This window comes from Macaca fascicularis, chromosome 13, assembly GCF_037993035.2.
Source record: "Macaca fascicularis isolate 582-1 chromosome 13, T2T-MFA8v1.1".
Classification (NCBI taxonomy): domain Eukaryota; kingdom Metazoa; phylum Chordata; class Mammalia; order Primates; family Cercopithecidae; genus Macaca; species Macaca fascicularis.
The window spans coordinates 97308238-97335075 of NC_088387.1; the positions used below are offsets into that span (position 1 = coordinate 97308238).

The 26838-nt window shown below is 45.3% G+C and overlaps 2 protein-coding genes across 5 annotated transcripts in view; one reads left to right on the plus strand and one right to left on the minus strand.

Annotated features, from left to right (window-relative positions):
- The window catches only part of DNAJC27 (DnaJ heat shock protein family (Hsp40) member C27), a 29768-nt gene extending 23700 nt beyond the window's left edge, over nt 1–6068 (plus strand). For 2 of the 4 annotated variants that reach the window (XR_012422599.1, XM_074012210.1), the window contains one exon: nt 1939–5227. Coding sequence is in view for 2 of the 4 variants with exons in the window: in XM_074012210.1 (XP_073868311.1) it covers nt 1939–2071 (133 nt within the window). In the remaining 2 variants the exon portion in view is untranslated. Of the gene's footprint in view, nt 1–1938 lie in introns of all 4 variants that reach the window. The other 2 variants (XR_010580548.1, XM_005576409.4) reach the window with 2 other exon arrangements.
- A 1075-nt stretch (nt 6069–7143) lies between these two features.
- On the minus strand, nt 7144–26132 carry LOC102130769 (large ribosomal subunit protein mL45). Its single transcript, XM_065526556.1, is given in 6 exon segments — nt 7144–8199; nt 8202–8272; nt 8274–8421; nt 25436–25494; nt 25621–25755; nt 26020–26132. Coding segments are annotated over 6 exon segments (1209 nt in total). The 3' UTR covers nt 7144–7516.
- Between the last annotated feature and the right edge of the window lie 706 nt (nt 26133–26838).

Here is a 26838-nt window from a genome sequence, read left to right on the forward strand (position 1 = left end):
TAGGTTTCATATCCTTAACCAATAGAAACATGTGCTTCTTACCTTTGTTCCACTGGGCCTAGCAAACTAATTTTGTATGGCACTAAGTACATTTGGGAAAAAAACCTTAAAACTTTTTTTTCTTAAGTTACAGAGAGTTTTGATATTTGTTGAGTGTTAACTGTGTTTACTGTTCTTGAACTTTAAGAAAATCTTCGTCTTCAACAGAATTGATGTATTGTTACATCTTGAGAGTTTCTCCTGCTACCTGCAAATCTTGAAAGGCACTCTTAGTGCAGAGGACCAGGTGTAACTACTGACCCCATGTGCACACCCTCTCTCGGGAGGCAGAGTGGCTGGAAGGGCCCTTCCCAGGACTCCCTCGTGGAGAAGAGGGAGGATGCTGTACCTTCCTCAAGGATGTGGGGTCTTTGGGACAAATAAAAATTCTGACAATTCGAATTGCTTCAGAGAGGGAGAATGTCATTCTTGTTCGCGAATTATCAAAATTATACATGTAGAAAAACAACAAGCAGGGCACCAGGAAGGCCCCCCGCCAGAGTAGCCTTCTGAAAGAACAAGGTTCTTGCTAAAACAAGAAAATTCAGGACCCCTCTAAGAGCAGAAAGCAGAAAAGGCCCTAGAATGTATGCCTAAGACTTGGAGGACTGTTAACATGACGCTATGACCTCAGTCTCTACAAGCTGATTTCATAAAACTTTCCATCATAGCCAAGGTATCAAAGGCCGTCTGATTTGGCGAGCCACATTAGAAATCCTTCTGATAAAAAATAAAGGAGAAAGGCTAGGGCATTTGATAAAGCGCCGTATCCATGCTTATAGGATCACTGGAACCCTGAATTACAAAAGGAAGGTGAGAAATAAAACCATCTGGTAGAGACAGAGCTTAATCTGACAGGGGAGTGGCTGGGTACTTAGAGCCTTCTGGGAGGCCTGACATCAGATGATGATGACCAGTGGGGACAGGGACAGGTGTATCCAGGCCCCTCCCCAGCCAGTTTTGGCTCTTTGAGGCGCTCAGAAGCCTGCAGCTCTCTCCTGGAGCGCCGCTGGTTTATGGGAACTGCCGGATTGGAAAAGCACAGCTACTGCTCCTTTCCTCTCCGGATAGTACTTATCTCTGTCATGTTTCTTCTTTGGTCTCAGTGAGCTCATGGTCATTCTGGGCTACCCCTTTCCAGCATCCCTTGCTTGCTCAGTGGTGTCACCTTCTTGGGCCTCAGATTCCTCATGACCTTGACCCTAGAGCTCATTTCAGCCCCTTTCCTTTCATCTTCTCCTTCTGGATATTCAGCTCATCATCCACTTCTGCCATTTCTTTCTTTATCTTTTATCTTCCCTTGTTTCCTTCCACAAATACCTTAATCTAAACTCTTGTACTCACTCATGCCTGGGTTATGTAACAACCTCCTGTATCCTAACTTCGAGAAACAGTTTTCCCAGCACACACTTGTCATGAAGCACCTACTGTTGTGATTGTTTATCAAGCCCAGGTGTTGGGGTTGTTTTGCTTTCTGTCTGTGCTGTGTTCGGGCTCCATTCCAGGCCGCTGTTGGTTCTCTCCCAGAACCCCTTCTTTCAGAAGGCGACTCTGGGTGCCTTCCCTGATGCCCAAGCCCTTATTCTTTCAATCAGCAAAGATACGCTGAGTGCCTGCGAGGTGCCAAGTACTGCCTGTTTTCATCTGATTATTCTTTTACTAAGTGTTTTGTTAGCATTTACATACTTTTTGCATTGTGTAATAATAATTTTTTCAATTTGTGTTATAACGTATTATTTATTGGTTCATTGTCTGTTTTCTAGTCCTTTAATCCTGCCTTTGAGAAAGGGTAATAATTTAGGATTTGTTCACTGCAAGAGATATGTGTATTGAAACAGCTAACATGCAGTGGGTTGGGCTGACTTTGTTACTAACATAGATCTTGGCTGCTTTTCCCAGGGATGAAGTCAATAAAGCGTATCGGAAACTTGCTGTGCTGCTTCACCCTGACAAATGTGTAGCACCTGGCAGTGAAGATGCCTTCAAAGCAGTTGTGAATGCTCGGACAGCCCTCCTGAAAAACATCAAGTAGAAAGTAGAGAAAAAAGCCACGTGTGGGACTCAAATGCAAACAGACTTTCCCTAGAGGTGAAATAACCAACATGGAGTTTTCCTTTCCAGAATCTCACTGCTCTTTTCATTCATGTGTTGTCATTTGTATATCAGTAATTCAGGTGCCCATTTCATAGACATTTTACTGAGAAATGACCTGCATTTGTATGAAGTGAAGAGAACTGAGCGTCGCTTACTTCATTTCATATTTCTAGATAATCTGAATTTTTTTCTCATTCGTCAGCTCTGTAATTATAGTATCCCTTAGGCATTTCACTTGGGGAAATCCACGAGGTTCCTGGAGGGAGGGAAGAGAGGACAAGAGGACCCTTTCACTTTTTGTTTTTTACTGAATTCCTCATCAGAGAAGAAAATAACAAAAATGGAAGCAAACAACATCAGAATCCCTGTAAGTTTGATGTGACCTTACAGAGAAGTTGCTGCTTTTACGATGAGTTTCTTAGGTGATATTTTAACCATCGATCTATAATGATGACTCTTGGCAGCCCTTTGGGAGTTTGTAAAATGAGGTGATACAGTTCTGAATTGAGCAATCCTTTATGATATTCACTCTGTTCCTCTTCTGCAGCCACCAGGGGGAGAGACAAGCCAGTCCTAAGAGAAAAGGTGGTGGTAGCCACAAATTCTAGGTACACTAGCTGCTGCTCATCCTGTCCCTGGATCTGAGGCCTTTCCCTTGCCATAGAAATGGTTGCTGGTAGCAGTAGAGAGCATTGTGCACCTGGGAATGAGGAATCAGACCCCAAGACAGAAGTACTTGCAGGAGCTAGGTGCAGTAGTATCTGTCTGTAGTCCCAGCTACTCAGGAGGCTGAGACAGGAGGATTGCTTGAGCCCAGGAGCTCAAGTCCCACCTGGGCAACAATGTAACACCTTGTGTCTTAAAAAAAAAAAAAAAAAAAAAAAAAAAAAAGATACTTACAAGTCGCACTTGAAGATTATGCACATCGGCAGAGGAAAAGGCCAGCCAAGCTCAGGGCAAGCTTGATGCAGTAGGAGAGACTCCCCGTGAGGCTTAGCCCTTGTCTTATTGCCAGCCTTTGCCACAGGCAGGTGAGAAAGGCAGGGCCACTCCTCAGCAAAGCTGGCCTCTTCTGCACTTCCTCACCAGTGTCGTTTCTTCCTTTTTTCCCCTCTTCCCCTTCCCCTCTTGTGTTTTTTCTGAACCCCACATCTGCCATCGTTTCTCTCCTCTTGAGTCCCTGGCTTCTGGCCACTGCCTCCTACCTCTTCTAAGCCTTGACCTGAACCTGGTTGACCAGAGACAAGTGTGGATCCTTTGGGTGGCAGTCAGGGGAAATCTCAGGGCCTTTATTGGGAGGAATCTCTGTAATTCCTGTTTGGGCTCCAAATTTCTGAAGAGTAGTATTTTAAAACTATAGCTTACAAAATACATTCTCTGGCCACTGTCTCCTCCTTGGTATACAAGGGGTGGATGAAGTTCCCGTATTAGGACTGGCACTCCTTACGGTGCTTATAGAACCAGTCTCACCACTTGACTCATTACGTCATCACTCTTGTTACATCATATTTTTAGCTACAGCCACATTAACTAACATTTTTATATACTTTCAATTAGCTGTACTAATTGGGGCTTGAAACTATATAAAATCTTCCTATCCTGTGGATTTTAAAAAGCTATCCCATATCGACTGCCAGAGAGCATCTACCTTACCACTTAAGAAGAAAAACCACTCTCTTCCAATCCAAGCCCACTGCAGTCTTGTGGATTTTCCACACAGCAGCTTTTCACTGTATGCCTGTACTCGTGCTGCACTGAGCTTGTCATCAGGAAACCAGAACATTGCTTTATCATAGCACTTTTCATCTTGGTAATATCAAAACAACTTTATAAATGAACTGATTGATATATGTTATTTCTTGCAAGATTTTCCTCTGGCCTTTAACTGGCTTCTGAGGCTACAGAACTCCAACCCAGAGTTCTTCAGGACTTAAATTTTGCTTAAGGAAGGCCTTTATCATGCTGAAAGCACTCAGACATGTCTGCCCTCACAGCAGAATGTAGAAGTCATATGAATGAGGGATCATACATGGTAGTGTCAGCCCAAATTGACATGACAACTCACTGAATGTGTGGCCCTGTATAAAAGCTGGTGCCAGTTTTCATCACTGTTATTACATAATAGATTGGGAACCTCATTCAACCGTATTGCACAGATGAGCAATTATAGCAGAGAAAATTCATTAGTGCTTCCACTCATATCCTTATGTGTGAGTTGGTGAAATTTAGCCTGAGCTTGATTCTTAGGTCTTGGGACTCAGTTTCCAACCTTCATATTAATGCTAAGAATGGCCATATACCACTTCATTTACGTAAAAGGAATAAAATAAGCAAGTTAAGCTTCAGGGTCCTAGAATTTTTCTGACTCCTATAATCCTTCGGCAGAATATGAAGAAATAACAAAGCATGATCTGCAATGGAAAGGTTTTTTTTTGGCACTAACTTCATGCAAAATTTCACAGACATCTATGCATTAATTTAAATTATTGGTGCAAATGTGTGCTTTGTAGTTCAACCTTATTAAAAATTCTTCAGCCAGTTAGGATTTCAAAATACATTAGTGAGAGTAACAGCTAGCAGAATAATTACAATGGCTAAAACGTTTTTATAGAGGATCTTGTTTTTCAAAAAAGAATAAAAAGTTTGAATAGCTATTATTAAAGAAAAGCCATGTCTTCAACATCTGAGTCACCAAGAAGTAACACTTTTTAAACTTGTTAGAAATCCCTGGAGGCATTTTAAATTCATCTTCTAACCTACCTAAGCACTTTAAAATACAGGCTCCTTCTGTTCCTCTGTTCCCCTTCATGCCTCCTTTTGAATTGATATCTCAGCTGTCAATATTTCTTTGACTTCAGCATTGTCATTTTATTTCTCTATATCAATGTATCCTTAGTTTTGTTAGCCTGTTAATTTAAAAGTCCAGACTTGGGGGTCATTGTGTTGCCACCCAAGAGAAAATGCTACAGTTCTATAGATTGCACATCATTCTTTAAGGCATACATTTACCTCAGGAAACTTACTCTAGTATGTTCTCATATACTGAATTCTCAACTGAGTAACTATTTCTTTATACCTATAAACTAGTACCTAATTCACTGTTAGTTAAACGAGCCATAGATAAGGCAGCTAAATTTCTGAAAGATAGCCAGAGTAAGTAAGCAGCCACTGTAAGCTCTGAATCAGTTTCCAAAAAAAAGAAGAAAAAAAAAAAAAGGAGCTGCGCCCCATAGAACAATGACAGCATCACAAGGGGAAGGGAGGGATTTTGCCAAAAGTTAGAAAGGGTGGAGCTGTAAGCCATGTGCATGGTGCCTTTGACAGTGACAGTGCCCCCTTACAACTAATTCCACTAGGCATGGGAATGTCACCTCCTTTGCCACTGTACCCCATCAAGCTTACTCTGAATCAAAGTTTTTGTAAAACTTGAAAATGAACTTAGCTGCAAAATATAGCTAACCACCTTTCATTGCAAGCTTTGCAAAGCAAAGAGAGGTTCGTACTTCTCATAATTGGTATTTAGCACAATTGTAAGACACAGTTTTACTGTTTGTTCATTGTTTTTTTCATTAAACTTTTCTAGAGAAGACAAAAGCTTACACTTCTGACATGGATAAGTGAGATGGTGTCTAACGAGCAGTGCAATATTAGGCGGTGCAATAGAGGCCCTGTTGGCGAGATGAGTTTTGCTGGAGAGCTGGACGGTGTTGGTTAGCTTCCTGCATTGATTGCCCCTGGGCATTCTTCCCCCTTAACTGTGAAAGCAGAGTCTATAAATGAACTCTTTACTCTTACAAGGTAATTTACATATTTTCTTTCTGTTGAAATAACTGAAAATGTTAAATCTACCAGTTGTTTATGTCTTGTAAACAGAGTGTCATATGTATTTAAGTTGTGTATTTTTATAAAGTAAAGCCAAATATCAAGTAAAGCCACACTGGTCTGTGGGCTGCATTTATTTGTGGAAACACTGGTCTTTAATGGAAAACATACTAAGCTAGAAGCCAGTCCAGTTCCTCACCAACTGTGACCCTCAGTAAGACATTCCTGAGAATGGCCCACCCCTCTTTCAGGGGAGCTACTCTGTCCTCTTCATCCTGCTAACATGGTCTAAAGGGGAGACGTTCAAAATGTTCAAGGTCTTGTTGTTCTTTTTTTTTGAGATGGAGTCTCACTCTGTCACCCAGTCTGGAGTACCATGGTGTGATCTCAGCTCACTGCAGCCTCTACCTCCCGGGTTCAAGCAATTCTCCTGCCTCAGCCTCCCAATTAGCTGAAATGACAGGTGCCCGCCACTACGCCTGGCTAATTTTTGTATTTTTAGTGGAGATGGGGACAGGGTTTCGCCATGTTGCCAGGCTGGTCTCAAATTCCTGACCTCAAGTGATCCACCCACCTCGGCCTCCGAGAGTGCCGGGATTACAGGCATGAGCCACTGCTGAGCCATTGCGCCTGGCCTCAAAGTTCAAGTTCTTTCCGATCTTTCTTCCCTGGTCACAGACACCCGTCCACAGGACAGGAATGTGACCCCAAATAGGTCACATAGGTGTCGCTCCCTAGGATCTCTCTAACTGGAGCTAGGAAGATATTTTCTCTCAGGAAAGGAAGAAGTCCCAGTGATGCTGACAACGTTGATTCCAACCTCATGGGAAAAGATTGAGAATGAAGCAGACATCCAGCGAGAGGCAGAGTCCTGATGGTTTTCAGCCTTGCCTTCTAGTCCTTCAGGGAGGGCCCATGAGCTTGTTTGTCAAGCTCATCAGTCACCTCAGAGTCCTTCCACTCGTTTACTGCTTCAGTTTAGTTGGAGTTTGCTTTTTGTTACCTGCAGCCTAAAGAATGTTAGAAAATAAAAGCCAACAAGGATCATAAGCAGGGATGAGAAAGCTATGGTCAATAACATTTAACAAGTGTAACATTTTATATATTAAAATATATCTAATTACTTGGTTTTTCTCAAGTGGGGTGTTTGGCTGCTTTTTTTTTTTTTTTTTTTTTTTTTTAACCAACACTCTGACAGCGTTTTATTTCAAACTCTGATCCCTGCCCTGTGATTACAAAGAGGATGCTGCTGGTTCTCTCTCACAGTCCCTGCTGTGGAAAAAACTGGTATCCAATGTTCTCTGAAACATACTGTCTTTCATCTAGCCTCAGAAGCTTGACATAAAATTTAAAAAAGAAGAGTGTACATGGCCATGTTATACCTGCCACCTGCTAGGGCCCAGCCATCAGCCATGGTTGCTGAGGATGAGACTACTGAAAAGACCTGAGCAGGATGGGAGAGAACAAAGGTAGTTCTTTCTATAGCATGATGGGAATGGGAGACTTCAAAGCTTCCAGCAGCCTCATCACCCAGGCTTCACCCCAGAAGTCATTTTTGTCATCAGGCTAGCTGAGGCTTCTGGGCCTCTCCTTGTGCCTCTTCATATTCTTCTTCTGGTTTCAGCCGAGGGCCAGGGATCATCACCGTCTTAAGGATGGGCTGCTTAGGGGGTGCCCATGGGGGAACGATCTTGCTATACATTCTCCAACTTCCATATGGGTTTGTCAACTGCTTTTCGAATACAACATACTCCAGGACATCCTTGGGTACATCTTCCTGTCCATACATCAACCGGCCAAACCGGTCATAGATGGCCAGAGTCTGCCAGGTGTGCATGCATACGGTGACCTGGCCGTACACGTTGCCCTGGTTCATCATACTTGAACAGCGAACTTGAACAACATGGGAGGGCTCTAAAGATTCCACGAAGCTCTAGCGGACGGTCTTATATTTGATGTCCCAGGTCATGTCTGGAAAACAGTGTTCAGTTACCAAGGTATAAAGTCGGTCATGGTCTGAGTTGTTGAGACAAAGGTGAGCTTCAATAAAGATATTCTTAGCTTTTTCAGGGAAGTCCTTTATTTTAAAATTGGCATCATAGTCTTTTATCCTCCGGATTGACATTTGCGATGCCATAGTCTTCTTCATTCGTTCAGTTCTCTGTATCAGTCCCTCCTTTGAAAGAGATGATATGCGTGCATCACCCTCAGGAGGAACATAGGCATCAAATATACCAGCTGTACGGCCAGATGTATGGGACGGTCCGATTTTTCTGGAGGAATAACCAATCCTGCTTTCCAGGCATGTTCCATAAACTTTTTCTGTTTTAAATTTAGGTTGAAAAACAGGATGTGTGAAACGTTTTTTAGTTCTTACTGGAACTATAGCTGAGGACTGAGTCACCAGAACTGGCCTTGAGGTATGGGGGCTGCCATCTTGTTCCCGCAAAGGCCGCCGGGAAGTGGCTGCTTTTTAAACCAATAACCAGTTGTAAATGGAAAAGAAAACCTGGACTTATTCAATTTGTTTCACGGTCAATTTAAGATGCAAAATTATCTGGCTTTTTAGTTTCCAGTTGATCGATTGCCTATCGAGGGCACTTGTAATTTCTTAAATTTTTAATCAAACTTTATTGTTGAAAGTGTTCATTCACCAGCCGAGCGCAGTAGTTCACGCCTGTAATTCCAGCACTTTGGGAGGCCGAGGTGGGTGGATCACGAGGTCAGGCATTCGAAACCAGCCTGGCCAACATAGTGAAACTCCATCTCTACTAAAAATACAAAAAATTAGCTGGGCATGGTGGCCGGCACCTGTAATCCCAGCTACTCTGGAGGCTGAGGCAGGAGAATCACTTGAACCTGGGAGGCAGAGGTTGCGGTGAGCCGAGATCGCACCACTGCACTCCAGCCCGGGCGTCAGTGCCAGACTCTGTCTCAAATATATATATATATATATATTCATTCACCATGTATTTACTGAGCACCTACCATGTGCCAGGCCCTTTTCTAGGCGACGGAGATCTAGCAGAGCACAGAAGTGACAAAAATCCCTGCCCTGTGGAGCTTACAGTCTAGTGTCATTTTTTAAAATTTGTGTTTTGAAGAGTTTCTTTTTTTCTGTAATTTATTTCTCAAGATTGCATTTTTTAGAAATCTTCAAGATACAATTTCAGAATTAATACTCATTGCTACCATATACTGAAGATCATGTAGGTTGTTAAATGCTTTTATTTATTTTTTTGAGAGCTCAACCATTATCATTATGCCAACCTCAGTTTTTCAGGTTGGCCTAAAGGAAATAGTTCCGGCCGGGCGCAGTGGCTCACGCCTATAATCCCAGCACTTTGGAAGGCCAAGGTCGGGGCGGGGATCACTCGAGGTCAGGAGTTCAAGACCGGGCTGACCAATGTGGCGAAACCCCCGTCTCTACTAAAAATACAAAAATTTGCCGGGGGTGGTGGTGAACACCTGTAGTCCCAGCTACTAAGGAGGCTGAGGCAAGAGAAGCACTTGAACCCAGGAGGCGGAGCTTGCAGTGAGCTGAGATCATGCCACTGCATACCAGCCTGGGTAACAGAGTGAGACTCCAGTCTCAAAATAAAATAAAATAATAAAATTAAATTAAAGGAAATAGTTCCAACCATTTAGTTAGGGATTTCTTTATATACAAGTTTGTATATTCATAATGAAATATATCAACATATTCTTCTAAAGCAGTTGAAAGTTGGGTTCATTTTAAGGGAAAATATCTAAAATCTAAGTTTGTTGTTTTAGTTATATAAACAAATATGTACCATAATATCACCTCGTTAAAATTCTGGTCAGTTGACTGTTCTAAATGCTATGACTTGAAGAAAATGTCTCCTTGCATCCAAAACCAATTCGTTGGTAATTATAAAATCAGCAGCTGTAACTCATAAACGCATTTATATTAGGAAGAGAATGTAAAAATCTGCTATGATTAAGAGAAATTAAGATGAGAGGGTCTTGTGTCCTCAGATGTCAGGATGTAAACATTCTGCTAGTTTTGGAGTATGAGAGAAAGAAAGTTAATTGAATAAATACTGAAGAAAGAAAGGATCTTTGTGGTTCAAAAGGAAAATAAGGCCAAGTACGGTGGCTCACGCCTGTAATCCTAGCACTTTAGGAGGCTGAGGTGGGTGGATCACCTGAGGTCAGGAGTTCGAGACCAGCCTGGCCAACATGGTAAAATCCCATCTCTACTAAAAATACAAAAATTAGCTGGGAGTGGTGGTACATGCCTGTAATCCCAGCTACTGGGGAGGCTAAGGCAGGAGAATTGCTTAAACCTGGGAGGCAGAGGTTGCAGTGAGCCGAGATCACACCATGCACTCCAGCCTGGGCGACAAGAGTGAAACTCTGTCTCATTAAAAAAAAAAAAAAAGAAAAGAAAATAGAACAAACTGTCTTCCTTCTGACTAGCAGGGAGCAAACAGAAAAGCCCCAAGTCAGTGGTTGTCAACTGTTTTTTTAGTGACTGAACCCTGTATTTCTAGTAAACTCCAACATGGGATCCCTATATATTAAAGAGCTAAAAGCAACATTTTATTAGGACAAATCTGTAAGTTCACATTGGTAACTTCACCCCTTCTAGAAGAAGCGAATAGGCAGTTGTGCCTCCTGAGGAAGATGGCAGGGTTTAGATCTGAAGATGGTAATCTCTCCTGCTCACAGATGCTGGTGGAGGAGAGCACCGTGCCCAAGAAAATGAATCGTATTCAAGGACACTGGGTTAAGAGCTTTTGCTGGGCTTTGTGCTGCAGGCAGTGTTAGGCAGAGGCTCTGTTTAATGCGGCTTCCTGATGAAATTTTAGCTCTGAGGGAAGGTACTCCGGCATTGTGCTGTGAGGCAGAGAGCTAAGCTGTTCTTCCAAAGAAGTGAACAAGACTCCCGGAGGCTGGGGACTGCCTAAAGGAAGAGAAAGATTTGATTAGATGGAGTAGAAGACTGGGGTCTTGAGAAGGGTAGTTAGAAAGATGCTAGATGGTAGAAATTATGAGATATTAAATCACCTTAGACAGCCAAAGAGGGCCGGGTGTGGTGGCTCACATTTGAAATCCCAGCACTTCGGGAGGCCGAGGCAGGCGGATCATGAGAGGTCAGGAGATTGAGACCAGCCTGGCCAACATGGTGAAACCCCGTCTCTACTAAAAATACAAAAATTAACTGGGCATGGTGGTGCATGCCTGTAATCCCAGCTACTCGGGAGGCTGAGACAGGAGAATAACTTGAACCCGGGAGACAGAGGTTGCAGCAAGCCGAGATCGTGCCACTGCACTCCAGGCTGGTGACAGAACAAGATTCCAGCTGGAAAAAAAAAAAAAAAAAAAAAAAGTGAAAGAATTGAGTACAGTGAATGGAATAAATGTTAAAAGAAAAAGAAAGAGAGAGAGAGAGAGAGAGAGAAAAAAGAAAGAAAGAAAGTCAAAGAGAAGTTCCAGAAATAACCAATGACTCTTAAGAATATGGATGTCTTTTATTTTTATATTGTTATCCCCGTTTTACGGATGAGAAAACCGAGATTCAGAGAGGTTAAATGCCTCATCAGAGGCCACACAGGAAGCTATTCACGCAGGGAGAGGTGGCTTACACCTGCAATCCCAGTACTTTAGAAGGCCAAGACACAGAGGATTGCTTGAGCTCAGGCGTTCAAGATCACTCTGGGTAACATGGTGAAATCCTGTTTCTACAAAAAGCACAAAAATTAGCCAGGCATGGTGGCACACGAGTAGTCCTAGCTACTCGGGAGGCTGAGGTGGGAGGATGACATGAGCCTGGGAGATCAAGTGAGCTGTGATTGCACCACTGCACTCCAGCCTTGGGGGCAGGGGCAAGAAGCTATTCAAACCCAAGACTGCCCATTTTCAGAACCCAGCTTCCCACTATACACTATCAGGCTCAGGATCCAAATTTTAAAATATTCTGCTTCCCACTTGTAAGTCATATTGTACCTGCTTTATCAGGTTGCTTAGATGGACATAAAGATATATATATATATTTATTGAAAGGGAGTTTTGCTCTTGTTGCCCAAGCTGGAGTGCAATGGCGCGATCTTGACTCACCACAATCTCCGCCTCCTGGGTTCAAGCAATTCTCCTGAAGAGGTCTATATACTTTTAAAAGACCACCACAGACAATTTTCCTCATCAAATCCTGCATGTATGCAGAGGAATGACAGAAACTTCTTTCTGAGGTGTGCCCAAACCAAGAAAGAGTTAACATGAGTGCTTTAGAATATGGAATTTGGTGGATGTACTTATTATGTTTTCTTTCTTTTTTTTTTTCTCTTGAGACAGAGTCTCACTCTGTCGCCAGGTTGGAGTGCAGTGGTACGATCTTGGCTCATTGCAACCTCCGACTCCCTGGTTCAAGCAATTCTCCTGCCTCAGCCTCCCGAGTAGCTGGGATTACAGGCATGCACCACCGCACCCAGCTAATTTTTGCATTTTTAGTAGAGACGGGGTTTCACTATGTTGGCCGGGATGGTCTCGATCTCCTGACCTCGTGATCCGCCCATCTCAGCCTCCCAAAGTGCTGAGATTACAGGCGTGAGCCATCACACCCAGTCTACGTTTTCTTTCTTTTCTTGCTTTCTTTTTTTTAATTTTTTTTTTTTTTTTTTTTTTTTTTTAGACAAGGTCTCACTCTGTCACCCAGGCTGGAGTGCAGTAGTGCAATTTCGGCTCACTGCAACCTCTGCCTCCCCGGCCTAAGTGATCCTCCCACCTCAACCTCTTGAGTAGCTAGGACCACAGGCACATGCCACCACGCCTGGCTAATTTTTCCTATTTTACAATGTCTCCCTGTGTTGCCCAGGCTGCTCTCGAACTCCTGGGCTCAAGCAGTCTACCTGCCTTTGCCTCCCAAAGTGCTGAGATTACAGGCATGAGCGGTCATGCCTGGCCCCTTTTTTTTTTTTTTTTTTAATGAAATTTTAAAGTCTTATGGGACCTCTGATGCCTCCAGAATGGTTTGAAAATCATGTCTTAAGGGACCTCCACCCAGGCCAGTAACTGAGAGTTAAATAACCTATGAGGCAGGAGATAGGGAGAGACCCACTCTAAGGATTTTGTTTCTGAGTGATTTTCATGTTCCTAACATTCTTTTGTCATAGTTAAAACCCAGGAAGCTCTAAAGGGGCTGTTTCCCGCCCCATCCTCGCCCCCAAAAGTGGCCTGGCATTTTGTGTTAGAATCACTAGCACTATACAAGGAAAAGGTGGTTTGTATTCACCAAACTCTAAAGCTTGTCTCCAGGAAGTGCAATTTAGGGAATGGGGTTAGGATAGTTTCACTTTTCGTCCAATCCTGTCTATATTGTTTGAGTTTTCCCAATGAATGTCAACTACAGTGTACTTATACAAATCCAAAAGCTAAGCATAGCACCAGTTTTTTTTTTTAACTCACTCTGAAGCTGTTTGTGGGGACCTCTTACAGTATGGTGACTCTAGGCTGTCATGAAATCCTGCTTCTCTTTACATTAGTAGAAATTTCAGACTACAGGGAAAACAAGCTTTTAATGACTTAGAAGTTTTTCAGAGGCCGGGCGCGGTGGCTCAAGCCTGTAATCCCAGCACTTTGGGAGGCCGAGACGGGCGGATCACGAGGTCAGGAGATCGAGACCATCCTGGCTAACACGGTGAAACCCCGTCTCTACTAAAAATACAAAAAACTAGCTGGGTGAGGTGGCGGCGCCTGTAGTCCCAGCTACTCGGGAGGCTGAGGCAGGAGAATGGCGGGAACCCGGGAGGCGGAGCTTGCAGTGAGCTGAGATCCGGCCACTGCACTCCAGCCCGGGCGGCAGAGCGAGACTCCGTCTCAAAAAAAAAAAAAAAAAAAAAAAAGAAGTTTTTCAGAAAGCTAACATAGCAATCAGTGCTCCCTGGCTGGGATTTCAAATCCACTTAAAGTAGTTATATATCCGCAAACTCCACTCTCATATAACACAGCAGCAGCAGAATTGAAATTAGAAGACTTGGGATAGAGTCTTATCTCTCCTGTTCATTAATAGAGTAGCCTTGGGCAAGTGGATTCACCTTCTGAGATTAGGTTTCCTCCGTTATTAGATGAGGCCATTTAATTAGATAACACCTGAGGTCCTTTTTAAAGACCATTATTTTATGAAATTTTACAAAGTGAGTAAAAACTAGGTTTCCCAGGCTTCTTGCATATAATTCCACTGCAACATTAACTGAGAGTTTAATAATCTAAGAACAGGTGGGGAGGCTGGGAGAGACCTACTCTTTGGGGGGATTTCTTCAACACCTCCCACTCCGGCAAAAAAAGGAGAGGAAAAAATAGAAATTAATTTTTAAAATATTAGCAAATTGGCTGGGCAGAGTGACTCACACCTGTAATCCTAACATTTTGGGAGGCCAAGGCAGGTGGATCGCCTGAGGTCAGGAGTTCGTGACCAGCCTGGCCAACATGGCAAAACCCCGTCTCTACTAAAAGTACAAAAATCAGCCAGGAGTGGTGGCAGGTGCCTATAATCCCAGCTACTTGGGAGGCTGAGGCAGGAGAATTGCTTGAACCCGGGGAGGCGGAGGTTGCAGTGAGCCAAGATCATGCCACTTCACTCCAGCCTGATCATAAGAGCGAAACTCTGTCTCGGGGAAAAAAAAAAAAAAATATATATATATATATGAATGAATTATGCTTTTCCTAAGGCATTGTTGAACGCTTATTTTTTAAGCAATAATATACACAGAAGATTGATGATAGTTTTTTTTTGAGACAGTCTCCCTCGGTCACCCAGGCTGGAATGCAATGGTGTGATCTCAGTTCACTGCAGCCTCCACTTTTCAGGCTTAAGTGATCCTGCCATCTCAGCCTCCCGAGACCACAGGTGCATACCACCACACACAGCTAATTTTTGTATTTCTTTTTAGAGATGGGTTTTTGCCATGTTGCCCAGGCTGGTCTCAAACTCCTGGACTCAAGGAATCCACCCACCTCAGCCTCCTGAGGAACAGGGGCTATAGGTGTGCACCACCATGCCTGGGTAAGCCCTCTTTTATTTTAATTAAAGAAAACCCTTAAATTTCCACTACATGAAATAGTGATTATGACATCTCATTTTACAAAGGTTTGAGATGAAATCACAGGTTTGACATTTTCAGTAGTATGGGTGTGGTGGCTTACGCCTATAGTCTCAGCACTTTGGGAGGCCGAGGTGGGAGGATCACTTGAGGCCAGGAGTTCGAAACTAGCCTGGGCAATGTAAAGATCCTGTCTTTCTTTTTTTTCTTTTTTGAGACGGAGTCTCGCTCTGTCGCCCAGGCTGGAGTGCAGTGGCGCGATCTTGGCTCTCTGTAAGCTCCGTCTCCTGGGTTCACACCATTCTCCTGCCTCAGCCTCCCTAGTAACTGGGACTACAGGCACCCGCCACCATGCCTGGCTAATTTTTTGCATTTTTAGTAGAGACGGGGTTTCACTGTGTTAGGCAGGATGGTCTCGATCTCCTGATCTCGTGATTGGCCCGCCTCGGGCTCTCAAAGTGCTGAGATTACAGGCATGAACCACTGCGCCCGGCAAGATCCTGTCTTTATAAAAAGTTAAAAAATAAAAATTTTAAAAATTAGCTGTTTGCGGTGGTGTGGTGGTTTGGGCCTGTAATCCCAGCTACCCAGGAGGCTGAGGAGGGATGATCACTTGAACCGAGGAATTTGAGGCTGTAGTGAGCCATGGTCATGCCACTGCACTTTAGCCTGGGTGACAGAGTGAGATCCCAACTCAGAAAAAATAAATAAAAGAAAGGAAAAATGTTTCCTGGAAAAGAGCTCATCCTGACTTGATTTTGGTGGGGGTGGGAGAAGCAAAAAAATTTTTTTTTCAGTAGCAAGTCCATAAGATGCAGATGTTCAAAGACATTCTTTTATGAAATAGGAGTTATCTTGGCTCCCATGCTCACATTTTCACCAAGGATGGGAAAACTTAAAATTTGCCTCTTAAGGTAAGTTAGTCACTTCTGGTTTCAAACACAATTAACTCAAGATTAAAACTCAGTAAATGCAAGATCATCTCGCCCTCACATTTCTGCTCCCCTCTTTCTCCCCAGGGAAGACCTAAAGTTGGGGCTGGGGTACCTCACCTCTCATCTTGGCCAGGAGAAACGTTTTCTGTCCTCTTGCCATCCCCTACCCTCACGGCCTTGACTGCCTCTAGCTGGTCCCACTGGTCGATCTCCCACTGATGTCATTGGTCCCTCCATGGCCTCCAGACTGGAGGTATGAGCACTGGTCCTCCTAGTTGTCCAGGCTGGCCCTAGGCCTCCCCTGCTCTGCCCCCTGCCCCCTGGAGGGTTGGTAACTCTGGGCCACTTTTCCCATCCCAGACACGAGGCCCATCCCCTCAGGCCTCTCTTCCAGCCATCACCACCCTGAGGCTCTGGTGCCACATCAGACCCAATTTCATGCCACGCTCCTCTTGGAAACTGCAACTGCAACCTCCCAGGCTGCTTCAACCAGGCCCGAGGAGTGACTGGTGCGCTGGCGAACTGGTTCCCTTGGGAGGGGGTTGGGGGAAACCCTGATTTGTAGCTTTTGCTTGGCTCCTGTAGTATAAATACTCACTATGGTTGATTTCAAGTTGAGGAGAAATAACACCACCGACCAATAAGATCTCATAAGCTGTGACAGCAAACTGTGGCTTGGCACTTTGTTGACTCCAGGAAAGGGGGAAAGTGAACTTGGCTCTAATGCAGTCTCCAGCAGCCAAGCTTTCCTCCCACCCCTCAGGAACCTTCCCTCTGATCTCATCTCCTCGACTACATTTTTAGTGCTTGGGGTGGGGATTATGTCTCAAAGTCTTCTCTCTCATAGGATTCCTCACAGGGCACTTGAGGAGGCACTAAGTATGCTGACTGATGACTGTTTTAAAATATAGCTGTTAGGCCAGGCGTGGTGGCTCATGCCTGTAATCCCAGCACTTTGAGAAGCCAAGAAAGGCAGATCACCTGAGGTCAGGAGTTCAAGACCAGCCTGGTCAACATGGTGAAACCCCTTCTCTACTAAAAATATAAAAATTAGCCAGGAGTGGTGGTGGGCACTTGTAATCCCAGCTACTTAGGAGGCTAGGGCAGGAGGATTACTTGAACCCGGGAGGCAGAGGTTGCAGTGAGCCAAGATCATGTCATTGCCCTTCAGCCTGGGCAACAAGAGTGAGACTCCATCTCAAAAAAAAAAAAAAATACATATATATATATGGCTGTTAAAGGCAACACCACACCGTTTTTCACTATCAGAGGCGTAAAGGCTACTCACCTCTTGTGATTTTCCCTATAGACCTGATGAAGTTAATCAATGCCCCAAAGCTTCTCAATCTTGCGCCAGAGAGTATCCCTTACATATTGCCAAGGAATGTTTAATGGAGCAAGGTTTGGGATTTTGTAAAGTGTGTGTATTAGGATGGATTTGGCTGAAGTCTAATTAATTGATATCATGATTTAAAGTCGTATGCAGGAAGGCCTGACAACTCACTAGCAGTCTGCAGTCGGCATTATTAGTTGGTATTAAGTCTTGAATAGTCTTTGTCGCCCTAAGAGAGAAGCTTCATTTTAGAAAGTATAGGATTCATTGCAAAAAGGACTTATTGAGCATCTACTATTTGCAAAGCACAACAGATGTGCAGGCCAGTGATTTTCAAAGTGGCCTCAGCATCACCTAGGCGCTTGCACATCCCTGGCCGGGCGTGGTGGCTCATGCCTGTAATCCCAGCACTTTGGGAGGCCAAGGCAGGCAGATCACCTGAGGTCAGGAGTTTGAGATCAGCCTGGCCAACATGGTAAAACCCCGTCTCTACTAAAAATGCAAAAATTAGCTGGCATGGTGGCACGTACCTGTAATCCCAGCTACTCGGGAGGCTGAGGCAGGAGAATCGCTTGAACCCAGGAGGTGGAGGTTGCAGTGAGCGGAGATCGCACCACTGCACTCCAGCCTGGGCAACACAGCGGGACTCTATCTTAAAAACAAAAAACAAAAAACAAAAAAAAACAAACAAAAAAAGAGGGCAAATTTGGAAAGCAACTTCTTTTTCTCCCTCCTCAAACACCTACTTTATGAAGCTTTCTGTTGCCTATAGGATAATATCCACGTTCCTACCATTTATTGAGCACTTATTATAGACCAAGTACTTACTAAGCAATGAAAAAGCATTGTATTTGAATCTCACAATAACCACTTAGGATAAATATTTTATCCCTATACTTTGCATTAGGAAAAGTGCTTGGAGAGGGTAAGTTAATTATCTAAGACTACTGTAGTGGCTGCATTACGGTCTACCAAAGATGGGCCCACTAGAACTTATCTGGAATAGGGTCTTTGCAGATGTGATTAAGGTAAAGACCTTGAGATGAGATCATCCTGGGTTAAGGCAGGCCCTAAATCCATTGTCAACTCCAAAGGGAAGGGGAGGGGAGGGGAGGGGAAGGGAGGGGAGACAGAGAGGCACACAGAGAAAGGCAGGCTTAGTGAAGCCAGAGGCAGAGCATGGAATTTTAAAGCCCCAAGCAAAGGAGCACCTGAGGCTGCCAGCAGCCACCAGCAGCTAGGGGAGAGGCATAGGCTGGATTCGTCCTCAGAGCCTTCAGAGGGAAACAGCCTTGCCAACACCCAACATACCCCCATTTTGGACCTCTGACCTTCAGAAGCATGAGCGAATAACTTGTTTTAAGCCACCCAGTTTGTGGTAATTTGTTATGGCAGCCCTGGGACATGAAGGCAACCATTGAGCTGTTGCAAAAGTGGGACCTGGATTCAAACTGGGGCCTGACTTCAGAGCCCATCCCTATCCGACCTCCTTCCATCTTCCGCCTCTGTGTTTCCACCTCTTTACCCTCTCCCGTCCTCTAGGCACGCTGAGCGTGGTGTTCTCTGAACACACCATGGCACACGGCCTGTGCCTTTGTCATGCTGCCCTCGACCCAACACGCCCTCCCTCCCCCTCTGTCCACCTGGAAAACTTAACTTTTACATCTAGCTCCAACAACTCCTTTTCTGAAAGGTTTTCCGGAGTCTTCTCTGCTACCCAGGCACATTTAGTAGATCTTCTCCTTAGGAGGGCAGGGTCTCCACAAAAACCTGAACTTTCTAAAAATATTTGTATCTGCAGTGCTTAATAAAAGCATAATAAATATTTGATAAATGAATGAATGAATGAATGAGTGACATCTGTTGCTGAACTGTGAAATAGATTGTAGATCCCTCAACCACATCATTCCCAGCCAAACAAAAAAGTCACAGAATACAACTGAAAATGTTGAAAACAGGGGTCTCCTTGAGAGTAAGGAAGCAAGAAAAGTGGGGGTACCCTTAACAGCTAAATGTATTTCTCATTAACTGATCAAATATTGGTGTAGCTTTCTCAATGAAATGTGTTTAGCTAGTTCCCTGGTTTATAAAATCTCCTAGGAAAATGACTAGAGTTGGCTTTGTTGGGAATCAGACCTGGCCTTTGAGGGGCGCTAGAGCCAGCACTGTAGATGGCCCATCCTATAGCTCTCCCTCCCTTTATCCTTGCTGGAAGGGTCCTAATGTGTTTAGGTGTCTCTACCTCTGCTATATGGCTCAATTGTAAACCACGAATGATTGAAATTGTCCACAGTGGTACCAGTTCTATTGCCAGTGTTAGTTTGGAAGTGGGCATGTGACCCTACTCTGGCCAAAAAGGCATAAGGGAACAGGGTGTGGTGGCACATGCCTGTAGTTCCAGCTACAAAGGGTGGCTGAGGTGGGAGGATCGCTTAAGCCCAGGAGGTTGAGGCTGCAGTGAGCCAAGATCACGCCACTGCACTTCAATCTGAGTGACAGAATGAGACCCTGTCTCAAAAAAAAAAAAAAATATATATATATATATCTCTCTCCCATATATTATATTAAAAAATATATATTTATAAAAATATATAAATATTTTATATATATAATATATATGGGACATTTTTCTGAGGAGCTTCTGGTAAGGTACTCTGAAGTCCTGAAAGAGAGGCAGGGGAAGAAACTGTTCCTCTCTGTTGAACACTGTCATGTCTGCATATGATGCTGCAGTTGTGGCAGCCACCTTGCAACCATAAGGAGTGTAAGCCTGTGATAGCAAAGCTAATACCCTCGAGGTAGCTGGGAAGAAGCGGAAAGTGCACAGACCTTAATGTCATTATTGAGCCACTAGAATAACTAACCTTAGACTTGTCCTATCCAAAGACTGCTTGTTTTAGAGGTAATACATTTTCTTTACTGGTTAAGCCATTTTAAATTGAATTGATCAAATCTTGGTGTAACTTTCTCAATGAAATGTGTTTAACTAGTTCCCTGGTTTATAAAATCTCCTAGGAAGATGACTAGAGTTGGCTTTGTTGGGAATCAGACCTGGCCTTTGAGGGGCACCAGAGCCCCTCAGCCAAAGAAATATTTCAGTTGCCTGAAATATTTCTGGTGCAACCTGGACAGACGCCTGAAAACTCTACCATTTGCAATTTATTAAAGAAAAGTTCTGAGTGTTAAATTACAAGTTTCACCCTTGAGAGGGATACATCACCAAACTATTAACATTACAGAATTTATTCATTTATTCTTTCCTCCATCAAGCATTTATTAAGCACCTTTTCTATAACAGTCACTTGGCTATACTCTGGGATAAGAAATGATAAGAATTGATAAGAATGAAGAGTATCAATTTACAGCTAACATTTAAATCCTCCTTTATATCATTCTGCCTAAAGTTATTTAAATGCAGTTATTTTTAGTTTAAAAGCATGTTTGAATGTAGACTTGATTTTTAAAAAAAAAAGGTTCCCACTTATAGCTACATTAATGCACAATTGTGAAAAAGAGGAAGGGCCTCCAGCTCTATCCATGTTAATGTGCATGACTTGTGGGGAGACTGTTAATGAGAGAAACAAGAAAATATGGACCCCCTAAAAGCCTGCCCTTGTTCTAGGAAGGTGATAAAAATGGGGGTGCAGACCAAAGCTGAGACAGGCAGGGAGAAGAGAAGCGTTGTGCTCCCTGTCTGAGGATGTGAGCCCGAGGCTCCTGCTGAAAAGGCAGACAGCCCGAGAACCATCAAGCAGAGGGCGTGAATCCAGCAGAAAGGCTGACTCAATGTGAGCGCTTCCTAAAAATAGCAGAGCAGGGTTGTAAGGCTTCCTGTCCAAACAGATGTAAAACTGGCAGGTAGTGTGGGCTGGGGGTGGGGGGTTGCGAATGAAAGGAGAGTGGGGGCCGCCTTGACCAGAGACCTCAACACTGGGGTTCCAGGTGCACACTCGGCTCTGCCACTTGCTTCCCATTCAGCAGGGGGTGGCTGCACGTGGCGCCAGCAGTATCTTAGAATGGGTGACAGACAGAATTGCTAAAACCACTCTGAACCCATTTCATGGAGATGAATTTTAATGGAGTGAAAAAGAAATTTTTTAAATGAAAATTAAAAAGTATAACTTTTTTTTAAGGCCTGATTTTGCAAAAAAGCTCAGCACATATTCTACTGAAAAGAACACTTTCAGAAAGGTGCCCAGCAGAGCCTGCATCCCCCATGGGACACAGCAAGATTGGAAAAGGGGTGGCAAAGCAGGTGGCTAATTTATTTTCACCACTGCCTGTGCGGTAAACAGCATCTTTTTCAAGAACACAACAGGGAAAACAATGTCAGCATGAATTATTTAATAGTTATAAGAATTACTATCTGCAAATACTCATGGATATGCTCAACCCAAAACCTGAATGTGTCTAATGTGAGTGTAAGTCAGCCTGAGATTTCATGAGACGCCTGAGACCCTTGTGGAATGAATACTAGAGAGCATTACTTAGATTCAGACCACTGTCTTCCAGGAGTGATTAGTTTGCATCTTCTCAGCGGTTTTCTCCCTCTTTTTTTTTTTTTTTTTTTTTTAATTGAGACAGAGTCTCGCTGTGTCACCCAGGCTGGAGTGCAGTGGCAAGATCTTGGCTCACTGCAACCTCCGCCTCCCAGGTTCAAGCGATTCCTCTGCCTCAGTCTCCCGAGTAGCTGGGATTACAGGCATGCGCCACCATACCCCACTAATTTTTGTATTTTGAGTAGAGACGGGATTTCGCCATGTTAGCCAGGCTGGTCTCAAACTCTTGATCTCAGGTGATCCACCCGCCTGAGGTGGGAGGATCGGCCTCCCACAGTGCTGGGATTACAGGTGTGAGCTGCCGCACCCGGCCCAGTTTTCTCTTGACAGTCTTTCTTTTCCAAACCATCTTTTATCCCAAATCAATCCTCTGAAAGAATGTAGCAGGTCAGGACATGTCATCTACTCAAAAGAATCCTCAACAACTCCTATAAAACACAAAGCCCAAATTTAGACGTTTTAGCTAGGCATCCAAGGCCTTCTGTGATCTAGCCCCTTCCTACTATTCCATATTCCCCAGGCAGGCTCCACCCCTCCAGGGAGGCCTGTGGCAACCCACTTGCCTGTGATGGGGTGAGGAGTTCAAGTCCAAAGTGAAGCATTATCCCAGGCTGTGGCCACACACCTAAGCCCCAGCCTCCAACTCAACTTTCATCCATCTGAAACTGATCTGTTGCGCCCCAGCTGCCTGATTTCTGGATCTACTTCCTAAGTGGTTCAGAGCAGAAGCATGAAGACACAGAATTAAAGACCCAGCCTTAACATTCAAATCATTATCACCTCCAGGTGGGGCACTCTCTGGGATCTGGTCCTGATACAGTGTTTTGAGACGGGAGAGAGGGAAGAAGGCAAGAACTGGGGAGACCTGGACACTGACAGGGGAACAAGGAGAGGGTGCCCTAAATGACCAAGGTGAGCAGAGAAACCTCAGCTTCCACAAACGTCAGCCTCACTCTGCTCTGATTTGATAAATAGAATAGCCGGAGCTTGTACTTCTGTTTCTAATTTTTTTTTTTTTAATTTGAGACAGAGTCTCACTCTGTCGCCCAGGCTGGAGTGCAGTGGCCGGATCTCAGCTCACTGCAAGCTCTGCCTCCCGGGTTCACGCCATTCTCCTGCCTCAGCCTCCCAAGTAGCTGGGACTACAGGCGCCCGCCACCACGCCCGGCTAGTTTTTTTTGGTATTTTTTAGTAGAGACGGGGTTTCACCGTGTTAGCCAGGATGGTCTCCATCTCCTGACCTTGTGATCCCCCGGTCTCAGCCTCCCAAAGTGCTGGGATTACAGGCTTGAGCCACCGCACCTGGCCTTCTGTTTCTAATTTTAAGATATGAAAATGGATCAGCAATATGTTTTTTTGTTTGTTTGGTTTTTGTTTTGAGACAGAGTCTCGCTCTGTTACCCAGGCTGGAGTGCAGTGGCGCAATCTCGGCTCACTGCAAGCTCCACCTCCTGGGTTCATGCCATTCTCCTGCCCCAGCCTCCCAAGTAGCTGGGACTACAGGCACCCGCCACCATGCCTGGTTAATTTTTTTTTTTTGTATTTTTAGTAGAGACGGGGTTTCACCGTGTTAGCCAGGATGGTCTCGATCTCCTGACTTCGTGATCCGCCCACCTTGGCCTCCCAAAGTGCTGGGATTACAGGCGTGAGCCACCGCACCTGGTTGGGTCAGCAGTATGTTAATCAAGCTGACCTGAGCCCTTCCTGGCCAGGCTGCAGCCTCCGCTGGGCCAGGGTTGGGTGTTGCACTGTTGTAGATCTGTTGTCCAGGGCTCCACCTCTCTGACTGGGCTGCTTTCCTGCCTCCCAGGGTGGAGAGGATGTCTCTGGATTTGAACAGACAAGGCCGCTAAGATAAAGGCCCTGCCTCCCCTCCAGTACTGCTAATTCCTCCTGCTTTGTCTTTCCCATGGGCCACCCCTTCTGGTCCATAGCTTAAGTTGGCCCCCATCGAAGCAGAGGAGAAGGCATGAGCCCCCCGATTCCTCTAGCAATGACCCAGGATGTTGAGCAGGCCACAGTGTCTATGCACTGGGCCCAGGAGTCAGAGATGTGGGTGTAAACATGGGCAGTACCCTTTGCCAGTTATGGAACCTTGGGCACGTTATGAATCTAATCTCAGTGTTTTCATCTGTAAAATGGATATGGCAATTGTACTTACCTCATATGACTGGTGTACAGATTATATGAGAGAATAAGTAGGCTGGGACCTAACCAAGGGAAAGCCTGGATGCTAAAGAATTGGGAAGTCAAACAGTCTGAACTGTGTTTCTGGGAGACAATTCCAGTGGCAGCAGAAAGGGGATTTGGAAAAGTCTTAGAAAGAATCCACGAACCTCAGGCATCCATTCAGCTGCTGACTCCAGGTGGCCCCTTGTTCCCAACCAGCCTTCCTGGAACAAAGGATCTGGCCTGTTGCAGCTAAGGGTAACTTGGGAGGGGTGAGGGTGGCAAGGAACCACAGGTGGGAGTTCTTTCTACAGGATTCTCTTGCATTAAAAGATTTTTAGGGTGGCCGGGCACGGTGGCTCACGCCTGTAATCCCAACATTTTGGGAGGCCGAGGCGGGTGGATCACCTGAGGTCAGGGGTTTGAGACCAGCCTGGCCAACACGATGAAACCCCATCTCTACTAAAAATACAAAAATTAGCCAGGCGTGGTGGCGCATGCCTGTAGTCCCAGCTACTCGGGAGGCTGAGGCAGGAGAATCATTTGAACTCAGGAGATGGAGCTTGCACTGAGCGGAGATGCTGCCTTTGCACTCCAGCCTGGGCGACAAGAGTGAGACATCTCAAAAAGTAAAAATGTGTAGGGTCTCTTCTCAAAAATCACCCTTTCACAGACCTTTGAGATGATTTCCTCTCCTCTGATTTAACATGGCAAAGGCTCGTTTATTTCAGCATGGAGATTAGAAACATTAGAGAAAGTTGTAATGGGAGGAATTAAGATGAGTCCTTCCTCTAATCAGTACTACAGGGATCTATATCACATTAGGAGCCTGCTGTGATAGGCAGAATCATGTCCACGCAAAATGTCACCACCCTAACCCCCAGAAACTGTGACTATGATGCCTTACATTGGCAAAAGTGACTTTGCAAATGTGATTAAGTGAAGGACCTCGAGATGGAGAGATTCTCCTGGAATATCCCGGTGAGCCGGATCTAATCACAGGCGTCTTTAAGATCGGAGAACCTGTGCCAGCTCCCCAGGCTGTCTTAGCCTTGCTCTTCTGGGTGCTGGTGACTTTCCACCCATGAGAAAGACCGTGGGGCTGGGCCCTTCATCTCCTCCCAGCCTGAGCCTTTTCTAGTCACTCCCATTGTTCTGAAAGCTTCCTGCTCTCTCCTATCCCCCGCAGGCCGCGGGAGGCTTGTTAGCACACATTTCTATGGTGCCTCCTCCCGGAGGGGCAGGGCTCGGGCGCTTTTGGAAACGTGACGTCCCGCAGAGGCCTCGGAATTACTCAGCATTCACACGACACGCCGTTTCACGCTCCGTGGGCACGTGTCCTTCTCTCCCCAAATTTAACCCCTCTGGGCCTCAATGTCTCCACCTGGGCTGGAGCAGAATGGTGTTTGGAGTCTCTTTCACCTGCCAGCAGGGAGCCGTGACTCTCCAGGATTCGCTCTGAGTCCCTGAGGCACCCTTGGCTACAGAGAAGCAGTGACAACCAAAGGAAGCTTCCTGAGCCTTCCTTGTGCGGCCGGCCGGACTTCTGGGTGGCCAGAGCCTGGGCCTCCCTCCGCCGCTTCCTAGTTGGGGCCGGAGCAAGTTACCTCATATCTCTGCGCTCCCGCTTCCCCACCCGCAAAACAGGGACGCCAGGGGTCTCTACCTGGGAAACCAAAGAGAAGAAGGCAGCGCGCAGTGCCTGGAGGGCGGGGCGCAGGAAGGGGAGCTGCTGCCGCTGTCTGGGGATCGGGCCCATGGGTGTCACTGGCACTGTGGCTCGTGTGCCATTGACATTATTTCCATGACATATTGTGGAATAGTCACTCTGTTTCAATGACTGGGCAGGAGGAACCAGGGATCCTGGTCCTTGCTCCCGAGGAGACACTCACACCTGCGGAGGGGCACAGACCACGCCCAGCCCCAGCAACGCTGGTGTCTGGAGTCTTCACTGCGCATCCTCAGCCCGCTTCCCTCTGCCCGCGCCAGGGGCCTAGAAACAGCACCCGAGGGCAGCCAGCAGGGCCCACGTCCTGTGCAGATGGCACCGAGCGAGGAGAGGGGAGGAAGAGGTGAGGTGGGCACCCACCAGGACGGATGAGGCAACCGCCAGGCACATGCGTGCACACTCACACATGCACGTGAAGGTTCGTTCTCACACACAATTATACACACAAACGTGAAGGTACATTCTCACACACAATCACACTCACATACCCACTCACACACACAAACATGAAGGTTCGTTCTCACAATCACACACCCACTCGGAATCACAAACGCAAAGGTGTGTTCTTACACACAATCATACCCACTCACATTCACACACAAACGTGAAGGTACGTCTCACACACAATCATGCTCAAACACCCACTCGCACACACAAACATGAAGGTACATTCTTACACCCAATCACACACACCCATTCACACTCACACACAAATGTGAAAGTATATACACACAATCACACCCACTCACACTCACACAAAGGTATGTTCTCACAATCACACACCTATTCACACACAAACGTGAAGGTATATTCTCACACACACAATCACACCCACTCACACAAACGTGAAGGTACATTCTCACACACACACGAAGGTACGTTCTCACATGCAATCACACACCCACACACACAAATGTAAAGTACATTCTCACACAATCACCCATTCACACAAACGTGAAGGTTTATTTCCACACACAATCACACTAACACACCCACACACAGAAACATGAAGGTACGTTCTCTCACACACACACCCACTTATACTCACACAAACATGAAGGTGCATTCTCTCACACATACACAATCACACACACAA